Source organism: Cynocephalus volans, chromosome 1 (genome assembly GCF_027409185.1).
Source record: "Cynocephalus volans isolate mCynVol1 chromosome 1, mCynVol1.pri, whole genome shotgun sequence".
Lineage (NCBI taxonomy): Eukaryota > Metazoa > Chordata > Mammalia > Dermoptera > Cynocephalidae > Cynocephalus > Cynocephalus volans.
In genome coordinates, this window is record NC_084460.1 from 9,715,398 (window position 1) to 9,730,326 (window position 14,929).

The 14,929-nt window shown below is 49.3% G+C and overlaps 1 protein-coding gene across 6 annotated transcripts in view; it reads right to left on the bottom strand.

Annotated features, from left to right (window-relative positions):
• RRBP1 (ribosome binding protein 1) overlaps positions 1–14,929 on the bottom strand; it is a 68,722-nt gene that overhangs the window by 33,311 nt on the left and 20,482 nt on the right. For all 6 annotated transcript variants that reach the window (XM_063108199.1, XM_063108173.1, XM_063108190.1 and 3 more), the window contains exon 2: positions 11,960–14,012. In XM_063108199.1, coding sequence (XP_062964269.1) covers positions 11,960–13,991 — 2,032 coding nt within the window. In that variant the 5' untranslated portion in view covers positions 13,992–14,012. The remainder of the gene's footprint in view (positions 1–11,959; positions 14,013–14,929) is intronic.

Consider the following 14,929-nt stretch of genomic DNA (forward strand, 5'->3'; position numbering starts at 1 on the left):
ATAATAACAGGAGCCTAATATGTGCACGGTACACCACTCATGTCTCCAGCAAATACTGGCAGATTCCAGTAATCCCTGGTATTGCGAAAGCTAAAATAAATATGTCAAAGACTCGACATCTAATCTGTTCAACCACAGACTTCAAAAGACCAAGAGATGGTGAATTCTAGAAGAGGTCAGCTTCCTGGGGATCTGCTCCTGCAGCCAATGCTTTGCCCATTTTGGTGGGTCTGAAACACCAGGAAGGGATGGGCCAGGAGGCCTGGGGGAGGAATGAGGGAGGAGAGTGAAGCACGGAGAAGCAGGCCAGGCAGGCCACAGTGTCACTGCAATCGCACGATCCACACCCCTGTCTGACAGGGGCCAGGCCCTACAGGGATAGGTCAGGCATTGTGACCAATGACCACATAGGCCTGGGTTTGGGGGCAGCCTCTCCTGAGCTGGGTGACCCTGGGTACGTTACTTCACTTCCAGATGATGACTCCCACAGGGGAAGCAGGGCCAGAACCGTCAAAGCCACGGACTTGTGCAAAAGACTGGAAATGGGATCTTTAAGTGCCATCTCCTGACCTTTAGTGCAGATAGCTAACACAATAAAAATGAAATAAATGAATAAAACCACTGTGCAGCTGAACAAACATGTCTGTAGGCCGGGTCCAGTCTGCAAGTCATTTCTGCCCTCAGGCAATGGGGCATCATGGTCACAGCAAGGCCTCTGGAGATGGGTGGCCTGGGCTGGGATTCCGGCTCAGCTCCTTCCTGCCTCAGACAAGTGGCTTAACCTCCCTTTGCCTCTGTTTCCTTGTCTGTGAAATGGAGGTAATAAGACTAAATTGCAACATGCTTGGAACAATCTCTGGCACAGGGTAAAGCACCGCAAAATACATCAACACGGCCAGCCTTCAAGGCCCCATCACCAGACCGTAACCCCTCCCTGAGCAGAAACAGCAAGTGCCCTTTCTCTGCTCTCATCAATGGAGTGGAAAAGTCATGCGAAGGTGGCACTCAGGAGCAGCCCTTCCAAGGACAAACCCATCCAGGGAGATGGCTGGGACAGAACACCGAAGCCTGGCAACCCTCTTGCTCCTGCCTCGTGCCATTGCCCTCTCTCAAGATGCTAAAGGGGCAGCTCTTTCCATTGGAGAGGGGCCCCCTGCCTCCCAGAACACAAGCCAAGCAGCACACAGTGGCTCAGATAACATGCGAAACACTCCAAATTTCAAAAGTGTGTTCCCTTTTGCAACCTCACTGGAAAGCTTAATCATCTAAAATTAAACCTGTCTCACAAAGAGGCATTTAGGAGTCCCTTTCTTGCCACTATCAACTGTGGGGTCCTGTGGGGGAGACTTTTCTCTATGCCTGCATAATCACCAGCATCCCCAGTGGCCAGGTCTCAGCCATAATGGGACTCACAGGACTCAGCAGCTGCCCCTCCAGTGTCCATCTAGTGAAATGCTCCCATGCTGCTCATGCCTGGCTTTCTCGACCAACAGGGAGGGTGTCGGAACTGTTCCAGGAACTGCCTCCCGGGCGCCTGCAACAGCTGCTGGTTAGCGTGAGGAGATTATCGCCTCAGCCCAGGGATGGGCTGTCAAAGGCTCTAGCTCAATTCCAGCTGTCGCTGCAGGTGCCAAAAGCTCTGCCCAGGGCCAGCAGGTCCAGGTGGTTTCCAGACACAAAGTATGTACCCACTGTGTACCCAGCAGTCTGCAAAATGCTGGACCTGGAAAGTGAGAGGTGGGACTGCAGCTGAGAGAGGCAGATGACACGTGACAATCATGTAAGAGAGACCCACAGGGGACCTGGAAGAAACTACAGCAGCGACTCTGTAAACGGCATAGAGCAGGGGTGAAACCAAGCACCACTGGACAGGAGGCAGTGAGGTGCTTCGGGAAGGAGAACAGCACAGAAAAGGCAGCGGGGCTTGCGGGGCCTCACTAATCGGATTTGCAGAGGGAGTGGAGGGAGGTGAGGCTGGAGAGGGTCCAAGTCCTCACAGGCCCCAGGAATCCAGATTTTGTCCTCTAGGCAAAGAGCAACGCCTACAAGGGAGCAGGGTTTGCATTTGGGAAAATGATTTCAGGATGCCCAGAGGGACAAGGCTAGAGACAGGCCCAGGTAAGAGCCCAGGACCAGGGTCTGGACCCAAGTATTTAGGATGCTGAGCTGATGGGAGAGGCCCAGGTGTCAACCTGGGTACTCTCTAACAGTGGAAGCAGATACAAGGCATGGTCTTGGGGTTGGGGGTAGAACTCCAATGGCAAAGACACTCTTTTTCTTCGGAAATGTCCGGACCAATTCTGAAGGCCTTCGGTCTCAGACACAGACACAGGCTGAATAGCTGCTGCCTTGGGGCCTCACACAGGGGCCACCCTGGACAGTGCAGGTCAGGGGACCCAACACAGCTTTGCTCAAAGGAAGCCAGGATCTCAAACTCAGGGTGCTGTCCATGCCTTGCCTTCCCCATCATTCCAGCCAAACTCGGGTCTGCCGTAAGAAGGCAAAGGCCCCAGGTAGGGGCTTCCCTGTGCCTTTTCAAAGCCCAGCACTGCACAAGCAATCATCAGCATCTATAGCTGAAGATTTAGAGACTGAAGACAAGCTCCTACTCCTGCTGACCCGGAGTCCAGAGGGCATCCCCCCTCTTAATCAGATCAGCCAACTCCCTTCAGAGTCCTGCCCTGAGCTGGCAGGCAGTGCCATCTCTAGGAACGAAGAACTCAGGCCAACACCACTGCTGGCTTCTCCCTAACTGCACGTTTTGTGGACTGTGACCGTGAAGGGTCCTCCTGAGCCTGGGGGAAAGCGACCCTTATGAGGCCCGTGAAGAAGTGAAGATCTACCAAATGCACCAGGCAGCAAACTGTTACTCCTCCCGTCCTCCCTCACTGCTCATCTGCCCACTGGGCTGAGGCAGCCCTGGGCAACATGCGAATGGTGGACTCCAAGCCCAGCTCAGGCCACGAAGCCAAGCCCTGCCCAGGTGCAGGTCAGCCCTCCCAAAAGGATGCAGGCCAAGGAGGAGCGGGTGTACTTTACCCCTGACTGCCACGGACAATCACTTCTGCAGTTTTAAGTGCACTGGAGCTAAATACAAATACTGTCATGAGCAATCCTATTTGGGGCCTTTTAATTAGGCATTTTCCTTTGGTTGGAAGAAAAGGTAATTTGTTACCAAACTGGGAGGTTGTGCATTTAGAGGTATCTAATAGAATTTTTAAAATCCTATAGACTAAATAACTTTTTTTCCTTTTTATACTTTTGTTTCTTACCCCAAATCTCAACAAAAACAATTTTATACCTGGAAAAAAACTCACATCACAGTATTTTTTAAAGAAAGAATTTCTAGAGGACCTCAGCAAGATCCTTCCTTGAGCTTCCTCAGGCAACAAGGCTGATGCAAGGAGAACATGTTTGAAATCACAATCAAGATTTTACCTAATGCCTGCAGAAAAAGACGAGGGACTTAAAGCATGAGCCTTCAGAGCACAGCTGCCTGGGGACAGCGACTGGAGCTCCATGTTGCCATGATTTAAAGTAACTGGAGATTTCTGGAAGAACGTCATCTACCAGCTTCTCACACTGAGACTTGGCTCCTTCCCCAGGGGATGCTTTAGTTCTTCTTTTAAACAAGAAGAAAAGCAGGGTTTGAAGAACTTGCACAGAAAAGTGAATAAAGGCTCAAAGGCCCAGAGTTGTCTTCAGAGCTTCAGACCTTGAGAAACTGAGTTAAGTTCAAAAGAAAAAGTATCAGACTTGATCTCTCTGTGCCTCGGTGGCAGGAAGGGCAGAGGCTGAGGAGGGGCCACCACAGACAGACCCCGCTCTGCCATCTGCTGGCCATGTGACGGCTGGGAAGTCTAAGCTCTAGTTTCTGCTTTCATAAAACAGGTAAAAATACACATCCACCTTACAGAATCACTTGGGGATAGATGCATGGAAGGCAGCTTCACAAACCACACATTTCAACAGAGCCCTGGCTGAGGAGCAGTGGTGTCCCACTCCCTGCGGTAACCAGCACCAGGCCTAGGAAACGGCAGCCCATGTGCATGAAGGACAGGCGGGGTGAGCTAGCAAGAGGAGGAAGGGCTATTACCACCATCAAGTCAAATATGGTGAAGATGAGGCCCTTCTGTGCTGTAGACACCTTGAATAAAGTTTTCCTGGTAGGGCTGTGAACTCCTCCCCATACTCCTGACCTGTTTCCCCTGCCCCATTACAGAACATGACTCTAGACTTGAGACTGTATTTCCCACTGTGCATCTCCACCTGACCTGGTGGAGGGAGAGTGGGGGTTCGACAAGGCTGCACAGACATGGAGTTCACAGCCCCCCACCCCAGGAAGCTGCCCTTCAGTTTCCCATCTCACCTCAGTTCATCAACACTCACCAGGTGCCTATGTGCCAGGGGCTGAGACGGGCACTGGCATTGTGCTGGAGGCCTGAGAACTGGCCTCTACCTTCCTTCATCCTAGTTGCAGAATGCCAACCTCCAGTCCACAAGAGAAGAGCCATGCCCGTGGGAGCACCCACCCCTCTGCCATTAGGCAGGAAGGCCACAGGTCCTTGGGTGGGCTATAACCAACAAGGACTCTGCATCCCCCCCAAATGGCACAGTGGCAGTGTTAAAGAAGAAATGCCTGTGACCTGGTCTCAGCCTCACCCAGCAACAACACAGGGTGAACAGAGCTCCAGGTAAAGTGCACTGTTCCAGAGCTCATGCTAATTGTAGAATATCCAGAATGTACACACTGCACTGCCCCAGGCGAAGTCTCTGGCTTATCGGGGTCCAGGCCCATGCTGTATGATCTGGACTCAATTCCAGGTGCTAGGATGGAACAGCTCTCCTGACAGTGTAACACCAAGATGCCAATTAGTACGCCATCAGTGCAGCTCAGGGTGGGAGGCAGACTGGCATAATTACATGGGCAAAGACTAAATCTGAGACTAAAAATAGATTTTTTAAAAAACACCGCCACTACATGCACATGCTTCCCGTGCAAGAACTTGGCTTTCCTAATAGACACTGTGCACGGTGCTGAGAATGAACCAGCCAAGTCCTGGACAGTGCCTCAGCTGATGGCCCCCCAAAGCCTGGGAAAATTCAGTTGTGGGGATTTCCACTTCTCTATGATTCCATCAATTCTCTCTTCTCCAAACATTTAGAAAAGAATCCACGCCTTTTGTTTTTTATAAGCAAATGTTGTCTCCTTATTCCACACGGGGGTTTAAAATACTCCCCCCTGAAGTTACAAGGATTTCCATAGTCCCACATTAAAACCCTGGAGCAATGATTAAATCAGAAAACAATCATGTGGGCCTCTCATAAATTGTGAAATTGTTTTTGGAGAGCAATGTAGCACTGTCTTCCTAAATTAAAAATGTACCCACCTTTTGACTTAGTAATTAAGTATCTAGGAATTTACAGAGACATTCATATAACAATATGTACATCACTACAGCATTAATTTTAGCAACAAAAAAACAACTGCACACTAATGTCATTTAAATCAATTACAATACATTCATGCTATGGAATATTGTGCAGTTGAATGAGGCAGCTTTTGCAGGTATAATACAGAAAAATGTTACCAATACTGTTAAGCAAAGAGAGCAGTTCCTAAGCTGTGTGCATGAGAGCTCCCATTTGTGGGTGACCATGTGACAGTGTCTCTGAGGTCCCCAGAAGAAGTGGGTGGTGATTGGGATGGAGTGGGAAGAAAAACTTTCAATTTTCACCTTCCATGCTTCTATACTGTCTAAATTTTGTCGGAAACATGTATTTATACAATAACAAATTTTTTATAAAGCGGGGATTAGGAAGGCAGGTGTTCTCTGTCAAAGACAGTCACAGACAAGTGGTAAAAAGCTGTTGCATGGCTCCGATCTGCATTTGTAGGAAAATCAGAGCAGAAGTTCTGAAATAGTTCCAACTTGGGCCTGTAGAAGCAAGTCCTGCGCCTGCCTCCACCCTTGCTGTATCTCCGTCTGGGGCACCTGTCAGCAAGGGTCCCACAGGACTGACCAAGTGGCAGGAAAGGCCTGGAAGACTAAGGAAGCAACACCAGACTCCGGTGGACCCCAGCTCCAGTGCTGATTTTGCTGATCTGTCGTGTGCATGTAATGCAACACAGGGCTGCAAAGTCAAGTCCATTTTCACAGGCCACCTTCCTCCAAATGGCTCCTGTTCAGAGCAGGCTGTGCAATAAAACTTCCTTTTCTGATGAAGATGTTCTACCTCTGCACTGTCCAAAAGGGCAGTCCTGGGTGACCCCTCCCAGCCTATAAATGAACCTTGCCACACCGACTACCAAGCATTTGTAATGTGGCTAGTATGACTGAGGAATCTTTAACTTTTTTTTTTTTTTACTTCTGACTGATTCAAATGACAATTTAAATGGCCCCATGTGACCAGTGGCTCCCATACTGAACAGCACAGCCCTAGACCCTCACTCTCTACTGCCTACTGTTAAAACCTCATGACCCCAGAGCCCTCCCCCTCCCAAGTCAAAGTCTCCTCAATTTGTGGGAGGAGCTCCTATCCCAGCCTGCTCCACACCAGTGATGTGGAACCCACTCCCTAAACATCTCCGGATCCCGCAGCAAGGCCATCAGGCCACCTCACTCACTTCCCCCAACACATGCATACCTCTAGGCCCCGAGTTTCTGGATGCCTGGGCCAGTCAGCCCACTGGGAACTCCACCCATAGTTCCCTTGGGATGGGCATACATGGTCCTCAGAGAAGCTGGAGGCTGGCAGGCCCTGGACAGACAGAAAAATTCAGCCCCGGCCAAGGGGCAAGGAGGCCTAGACCAGTTGGGGCTGCCTCCAACAAAGGGAGGAAAACTAGAACTAACTGCATGAAGACATCGAGGTTGCTTCTCACCCGGGCCTGCTCACTTGGCAACACAGCCCCAGCCCAAATCATAAGTGTGAATCAGATTAATTCTGGAATGCTAAACTCCACAAACATGATGTAATTACAAGGAAGTGTGAGACCAATTCCATAAGCCCCTGGTGGAAATCTATGCCGTCAATTCACAGATTTGTGCCTCATACCTTCAGTCACCCCAGGCATCACGGCCAACGCAGCACTGTTGAAAATGAAGAGAAAAGGCCACAGGAACGTTGGACAAGGTAGGAACACTGCTGCACATGACCGAGTTCCCAGAGTGGAGAACGGTTTCACGATACAAAACAGCCCACAACCCGAAGCACATTGCCAACACCTGACTCTGGAATGGGTCTTCACAGGACGAGGCCTGACCTGGAACTCTAGGTCACTAGCAGCAACATTCTTACCTTGTCCAGTGCCCTGGGACTTCTTCCTGCACTTGCTTATCTGTACATGGGAACACCCAAACACACAGCTTCACTGGGCCCGCCCTCGGGGTTTCTGTCCTTCACAGATCACCTGTGCAAGGGTTGGGTCCCCCACCTATCCTAGTAGCAGCAAGATGGTAGCCACAAGGAAGTCAAGAAATGTCCCTGGAGCCCATCAGCTAGAAAGAATGGAAAAATACACTCATGCTAGGGAACAAGCAGACTGTGACAGAGTCCAGATGAGGCAAATCCAAATGGGTCACCTGGCCAAGGACAGCCACCAGAGAAAAGTACATCGTGCAATAAAAAATACTAACTCACAAACATGTTCTAGTGTGCTCTGGTCCGACAATAGCCACACAGGGTCTGCCTGCTGCACCAAAGGACACAATGAAAGGACGTGATTCTTTACATAGATCGTCATCCACGCAGACTGGCCACCGACACCTACATGTAACATATGTCCCAACTCCTCATGCACCAGTGGCCAACACCCACCCACCATCCCAGGAGGTACTCAGCCTCAGTTGTTCAAAGGACCCAAAGTCCCCCCACAGCCCAGATGTAATCCCACTGCAGAAAGCTGAGGGAGTTCCTGCCCCCATTACAGGGATGATGGCAGCAGGAGCTGAATTCTGAGAATCAAAAGCAAGCATCCTGAATGCTCCTTCCCATAAAGATGTGGCTCCCCCAGCGAGAGGATTTCCACTTGGGACCATGGAACTTCAGACACATTAAGGACATAAAGGTTTTCTGTGGATAAACTTGGAGCCTTACCAATACACACTGCCGATTCTAGGGAAAAAGAATAGACTGAATACATGCATGTCAACTGGGCAGTACTCGGAATTTCAGACCCTACCACCTAACCGTGTTCATTAGCTAATGACTCCCTTCTATGTTCGTGAACACTTCCTTTTATCTGCCCTGAGCTAACACTGCTTAAGAATCATGAAGGATCTCTTCGCCGTGGCTGGAGCTCGGGACCCAGTCACCAAGTCCATGCTCCCTTATAGACAGTCCTGAGTAACCCCCTCCCAGCCTACATATGGCCCTCAGCCTCTTAGGTCTGTCTTTGGTGGCTCCTGCTCTCGGGTCCCTTCCTGAATTTCACCCAGAACTACTGAGATGAATGCACAGGAAGAAGCCTGACACACTGAGCTACATCCAGGAGTATCCAGAACACAGGAGCAGGACTTTCCTCAGTTCCTACTTCCAGGTATCTTTCTCAGTTGTATCAACATCTGGAATTAAGGAAGTGTCATTACTGCTTTACTTTTTGGAATGAAGAACAGAGTATTTAAGATATCAAGACCCGATTTTATGTCCCCCCCTAAAATAGTTTCCAAAGACCACTAAAGAAGAAGGGTTTAATAGGAAATTATCTACTTTGACGGCTCATGCAGCCGTGCTCACACGGGACCGAGGAGCACTATGGAGGCTTCCAAACAGGCCTTTCCACCTCCGGGGGGCCCTGTCTCAGCCACAAGATTCAGTGCTGCCTCTGAGGTTGCTTTTTAGACTTTTGAAGGACAAAATATCAGTACACTGAAGAAAAAAAATCAGAAAACACCAGGAGTTCTCATCTGGTATATTTCCTGAAGTTATTTTTTTATACCATCATCACTAACCTAATGTCTGTGTCTTTCGCTGTCATCACACAGAGTATAAAAAACTTGGTATCCTCCTTTTTCAACTAAAAGTCACATGGTGAGCAGGTCTTTGCTCGTCACTATGGAATCTTCACAACCACCACTATGAGTGGCTGCACGGTGCCTGGGTGGTCTGAAGGACACCGCTGCACTAATCCACAGCCCTGGCTTCCACAGTTGGCACTCTTCCTCAGAGGAGCCCCAGGAGTAGAAGGAAAACTACCAGCCCTTTTAAAGCTCTTGATACATTTCACCAAATTGCTTTTCAAAAGGGCCACACAATTTACCATGCCGCCACTTATTACCATGCCACCACTTTTTTAGTCCTATCCATGTTTTGTTTATATTACTAGCTTTTAAGAAAGTTTATTTGTTTTAATGTGAATTATCAAAATTGTTTGCTTGTTACATGAAAGCGTTCCCTAGATCCTTACTAATCCCAAGCATGGACCTGGGACCCCCAGTGTCAGCACCTCCTGGGGGCTGGCTAGAAACGCAGACTCTCAGGCCCCACCCCAGACCTGCTGAATCACAATCTTTATGTTCACAGGATCCCCAGGTGATGCATCTGCATATTAAAGTTTGAGAAGCACGTGGAGGAGAAATCTCCAGGATCTCCGTGGAGTTTAGGGGTTTGGGGGAGTGGCTTACATCCACCACGGAGGGCCCTGAAGATATCTTTATACACCAACCACAGTGAAACAGGGTTGAAGTTACACAGTGTAAACTCAGGAAAATGAAAAATAAACAACATAAATAAAATCCCCACATTTCCAGACTTTCCGACACTGAGGAATAAAGAAATTTGCCTTTCCAGTGTCATATCAACTGCACACAGTCCCCTGTGCCTTTGTCCTGTCATTTGGTCCCGTCTGACAGTCCCACGTGGCTGTCTGTGTGGTCAAGCTCCCCCACATTGCCTTTGGTGATTTCCTCTGACTACAACCTCTGAGTGATCTTCTTCCAATATCTGGGCTGATTAACATTATTTTCTTTTAAAATCAAATCTATTTCATCCAAATCTTAAATTTTTAGAGAGAGGTAAGTGCTTGGGAGGGTCTAAGTAGACTTTTCCAAATCATGAAGATGCTGCCTAAGACCATTCACTGAGCATTCATCTTTCTATGCTTTTCTCATTTAAGTTTCTAGGTGTGATGCTGTGGATATCAGGACCACTCTATCCCCTCCCTGTAATTACAATAGTTGGGAACATGTTCACACATCAAATAGGACTGGCCTTCCAAAACCACTTAGAAAATCTATTTAATATTCTTCCCTATTTTTCCCTCAGATGAGATTTTAGAACAGTTTTGTCAGGTTAGTGGGGGGAAACCCCATTGAAAGTTTGGCTGGAATAATGATACACCACTAAGTTAACTTGGGAATAACTATCATTTCAGCTACAATATCTAATCTTTCTTATTCTGGAACATGGTAGTTACTTTCCTAGTTCAAATTTTATTTTTATCACCTCAATCAAGCTGTTACATAGGTTCACACAAGTCACATGTAGGTCTCATGCCTAGCAAGGTTCTTCATTTCTGTTTCACATCTTATTTCAAATGTCTAAAACCCCAGGAGATAATAATGACCCAGGATGCAGGAAGCTCTAACACAGCTGCTGTGGGAGAACCAGAGAACAGCCAGCTCTCAGCTCCATCCCTGTCTCTGGGTCAAGTGGAATAGCATGTTAAATAACAGGCAGTGTGGCCACCCTCCAGCCTTTAGAAGCAGGGCTGAGGCCAGGGGTCTGGGTTTTCAAAGCGCTTGAGGGGCCGACCTGACCTGGTAGGGCTGGGTGAACTGGTCCTTTACTCCCAGGAGCTCGCAGCCACAGCCGCTCATATGGGACAGGTCTCCTCACCTGGGGCAAGGTTCTGCCTGAGCAAATGCCTCATCAGAAGCTGGGGGAGCAGGAAACCTGAGAGAGAATGGCAAAATAGGGAAACCCAGCTGAAAACGACCTGGCACAGGTCCAATCATTTCAGGCCCCCCTAAGACGTCATTTGTCAAGACAAATGCAATTAATATTCCAAATCAGCTAATAGCTACCAAAAGACTTTTTAAAAATTTTTTAAAAGGAAGAAAAGGAAAAAGAAAGCATAAATGAAATCACACGAGTGATGAACATCAGTCAGGAACTCCCTGGCCCAATTTCTATAGTAATATGCACCAAAAGGCAAGGCAGATCAATGCCCTATGCTATCTAATATCTATCTATCTAACATAATATCTATATTAATGCTCCATAATGCTTCATTAAATGACCGAGGTGGGGTCAGAGAAGAGGGGAAATGGGGGATAGGGGGTGCATGGAGGAATGTGATTGTTCAACTGGCATATATAAACAAATAAAATGACTCAAAACCAGCAGGTGAGGTAAGAACACAAAACAGGCAGATGGAACACAGCCAGATGTTTAAGAAAGACTTGCCAAGGCACTGACCTGTTCTCGGCTATTCCTAACTCCTCACCTCTCCTTTCCCACGTCACTTTGCAGTCCCTCTCACTGGAGACACAGTGGACTCCCTGCCCCTTGACTCAGGCTCAGTCACATGACTTACTCTGGCCAATGGGATGCCAGCTTGAAATGTGCTGGCTTGAAATGCCCCTGTGCCTCTGCTGTAACAACAAGGAGGGCCACTGCCCTGGAGAGCCACTGAAGTATCAGCCTGGGCCCCAGAATGAACACATATGGAAGAGACCTGAGTTCAACTTGTAGCAAGGAGCCAACCTGGTTAAACCACCGCTTGAAGAAGAGCCACCCAGCCAAGACAACCCAGATCAGTCAATCTCCAGCCAACCCTCAGAAGCATGGGCCAGAATAAATGACTGCTGTTGTAGGACAGTGACTTTGGAGTGTTTGTTATGCAGCCTTATTGTAGCAGTAGCTGACTGATGCAGATGGCACCCCCAAAGGGAATCCACAAGCCATTTAAAGAGAGCTTTCCCTCCAAGTTCATAAAGAAATCAGAGTGACTTACCAGGCTCACCTTTTTTCTTTGAACCAGACTTCTTCTTTGTAGGAGCCTCTTGCTTTGGTGCCTCCTGGCTCTGGACCATATCTGTAGTTTTGCCCTGGAGAGGAACTGACTCTATCTTTTTACCCTGACTGGCAACTGCATCTACCTTTTTGCTCTGGTTGGGGGACCCCTCTGCCTTTTTGCCCTGGTTTGGTATTCCCTCTGCCTTTTTGCCTTGACTGGGACTCTCTTTTTTCCCCTGGTTTGAAACACCCTCTGCCTTTGTGCCCTGATTAGCAACTGCATCGACCTTTTTGCCCTGGTTGGGAGCCCCCTCCCCTTTTTTGCCCTGGTTAGGGCTCCCCTCTGCCTTTTTGCCCTGGTTCTGGGTCCCCTCAGCCTTTTTGCCCTGGTTCTGGGTCCCCTCAGCCTTTTTGCCCTGGTTCTGGGTCCCCTCAGCCTTTTTGCCCTGGTTCTGGGCCCCCTCAGCTTTTTTGCCCTGGTTCTGTGCCCCTTCTGCCTTTTTGCCCTGGTTCTGGGCCCCTTCTGCCTTTTTGCCCTGGTTCTGGGCCCCCTCTGCTTTTTTGCCCTGGTTCTGGGCCCCCTCTGCCTTTCTGCCCTGGTTAGGGGTTCCCTCTGCCTTTTTACCCTGATTCTGGGCCCCCTCGGTCTTTCTGCCCTGGTTCTGGGCCCCCTCTGCCTTTTTGCCCTGGTTAGGAGTTCCCTCTGCCTTTTTACCCTGATTCTGGGCCCCCTCAGTCTTTTTGCCCTGGATGGGACTCCCCTCAGTCTTTTTACCCTGATTCTGAGCCCCCTCAGTCTTTTTGCCCTGGTTGGGACTCCCCTCAGTCTTTTTACCCTGGCTCTGGGCCCCCTCCACCTTTTTGCCCTGGTTCTGGGCCCCCTCTACCTTTTTGCCCTGGTTGGGAGCCCCTTCCACTTTTTTGCCCTGGTTCAGGGCCCCCTCGGCCTTTTTGCCTTGGTTCTGGGTCCCCTCGGCCTTTTTGCCCTGGTTCTGGGCCCCGTCGGCCTTTTTGCCCTGGTTCTGGGCCCCCTCGGCCTTTTTGCCCTGGTTCTGGGTCCCCTCGGCCTTTTTGCCCTGATTCTGGGTCCCCTCGGCCTTTTTGCCCTGGTTCTGGGCCCCGTCGGCCTTTTTGCCCTGGTTTGGGACCCCCTCAGCCTTTTTGCCCTGGTTCTGGGCCCCCTCGGCCTTTTTGCCCTGGTTTGGGACCCCCTCAGCCTTTTTGCCCTGGTTTGGGACCCCCTCGGCCTTTTTGCCCTGGTTCTGGGCCCCGTCGGCCTTTTTGCCCTGGTTCTGGGCCCCCTCGGCCTTTTTGCCCTGGTTTGAGACCCCTTCAGTCTTTTTGCCCTGGTTCTGGGCCCCCTCAACCTTTTTGCCCTGGTTCTGGGCCCTGTCGGCCTTTTTGCCCTGGTTCTGGGCCCCCTCGGCCTTTTTGCCCTGAGCAGTGCCGGTGGTTAGGGTACTGGCCTTAGAACCCACTGGGGGCACAACCACCATAGGCACCTCCTTGGGAGCGGTTTCCAAGATGGCAGACTTTGAGGCAAGAACCTGTATGGAATTCACTACAGAACTGACTGCTGGTTCCACCTTTGCCACTTTTTTCTCCTTCTTCTTTTTGTCCTTTGGGGAGGAGGCCAGCTTCTCTTGGGGCATGGCTGGTACCGTGGCTACAGGGGCAATGACCATGGGGGACTGGACGGGTGTTGGAGCCACAGCCACAGCAGGTGCCCGAACAGGTTCTTTGAGAAGGATGGTCACGTTTGGGGCCAGCTCATGGTCGGGTATCTTCCCATTGGGTTTCTCTTCCTTTTTCTTGGTCTTTCCTTTCTTCTCCACTGTTTTCTCCTTTTTTTTCTTCTCTACTTTCTGGTGGTGAGTTTTTGCCATCTCCTTGCGCTGGTTGGCTAGGGCTTCTTCATACGACGTCTCCTTCATGGAGAAGGTCGACACCAGGAAGATGCCAATGGCGGAAACAACCATGAATCCGCCAAAGACCACAACTCCCAAGGTTTGAGTGTCATAAATATCCATCCTGGCTTGCTTTCTTTTCACCTGCCAAACACATACACATAGATTACTTTTTGTAGAAATTGAGGCATTCAGTCACCAAACTTAAGGTTTCACTAATTCTTTCTTCAAACTAATAAATTCAGAGAAGAAACAAACATGCAATCTTTGATGTCACACATTAAAGATGCCCCTCTTTAGAAGTGAGCAATTTTTACCCAAGATATGATCAGTCCCTATTAGTGCTGGGAGATACAAAGCAACAGTAGAGAGATAGCAGAATGCAGGTCTATATACCCAGGAGACTCAGAAGCCATGATCCCAATTTGAGATGTTCCCCACAGCAGGGGTCAAAGATGCACATGAGCACAAGCATAGGTTGGCTGTGAGTGATGGGGAGCAATGGGGGCTGTGGCAAAAATGCCCACTTAAATTAAGGAGTAGGTACCACTCAGCCATAGCCGATTGCTTAGAAATGTGAACACGAGGTTGAGAGATCTTTTGATTTTTCGTACTAAGCCAGAAATCTTTTGTTTTCCTTCTCTCAGTGTGAAATTGACTGATTTGAAAAATACTATGTGTGCCAAACCAAACATGTCTGTAGGCTTTCAGCCGTGTGCACTTTGGCCAGCAGGCCCCTGGAGTACCACCTCTACTCTGTGGCCTCTCCTTTCCCCACTGCCAATAAACATAGCTACCCAGCATCAGACACAAAACAATAACCTTTGTATTACAATCCTTAAAAGCGACTAAGAATTTGGTGAGGGAAAATGGCCTTTTGCCAGCAATAGTTCGTGAAGAGTTATGGAACCTGCAATTTGCATGCTGGAAAACAGGAAGAATCAGTCTTGGGAAGCCCACCAGACCCCAGGTTTGGAATTTCACATCTGGAGGCTGCACAGGGAGAGGAGAGACAGTGTCACCAGGCCCTTTGTAGGGCAATACATCCCAAACCAGGAGGA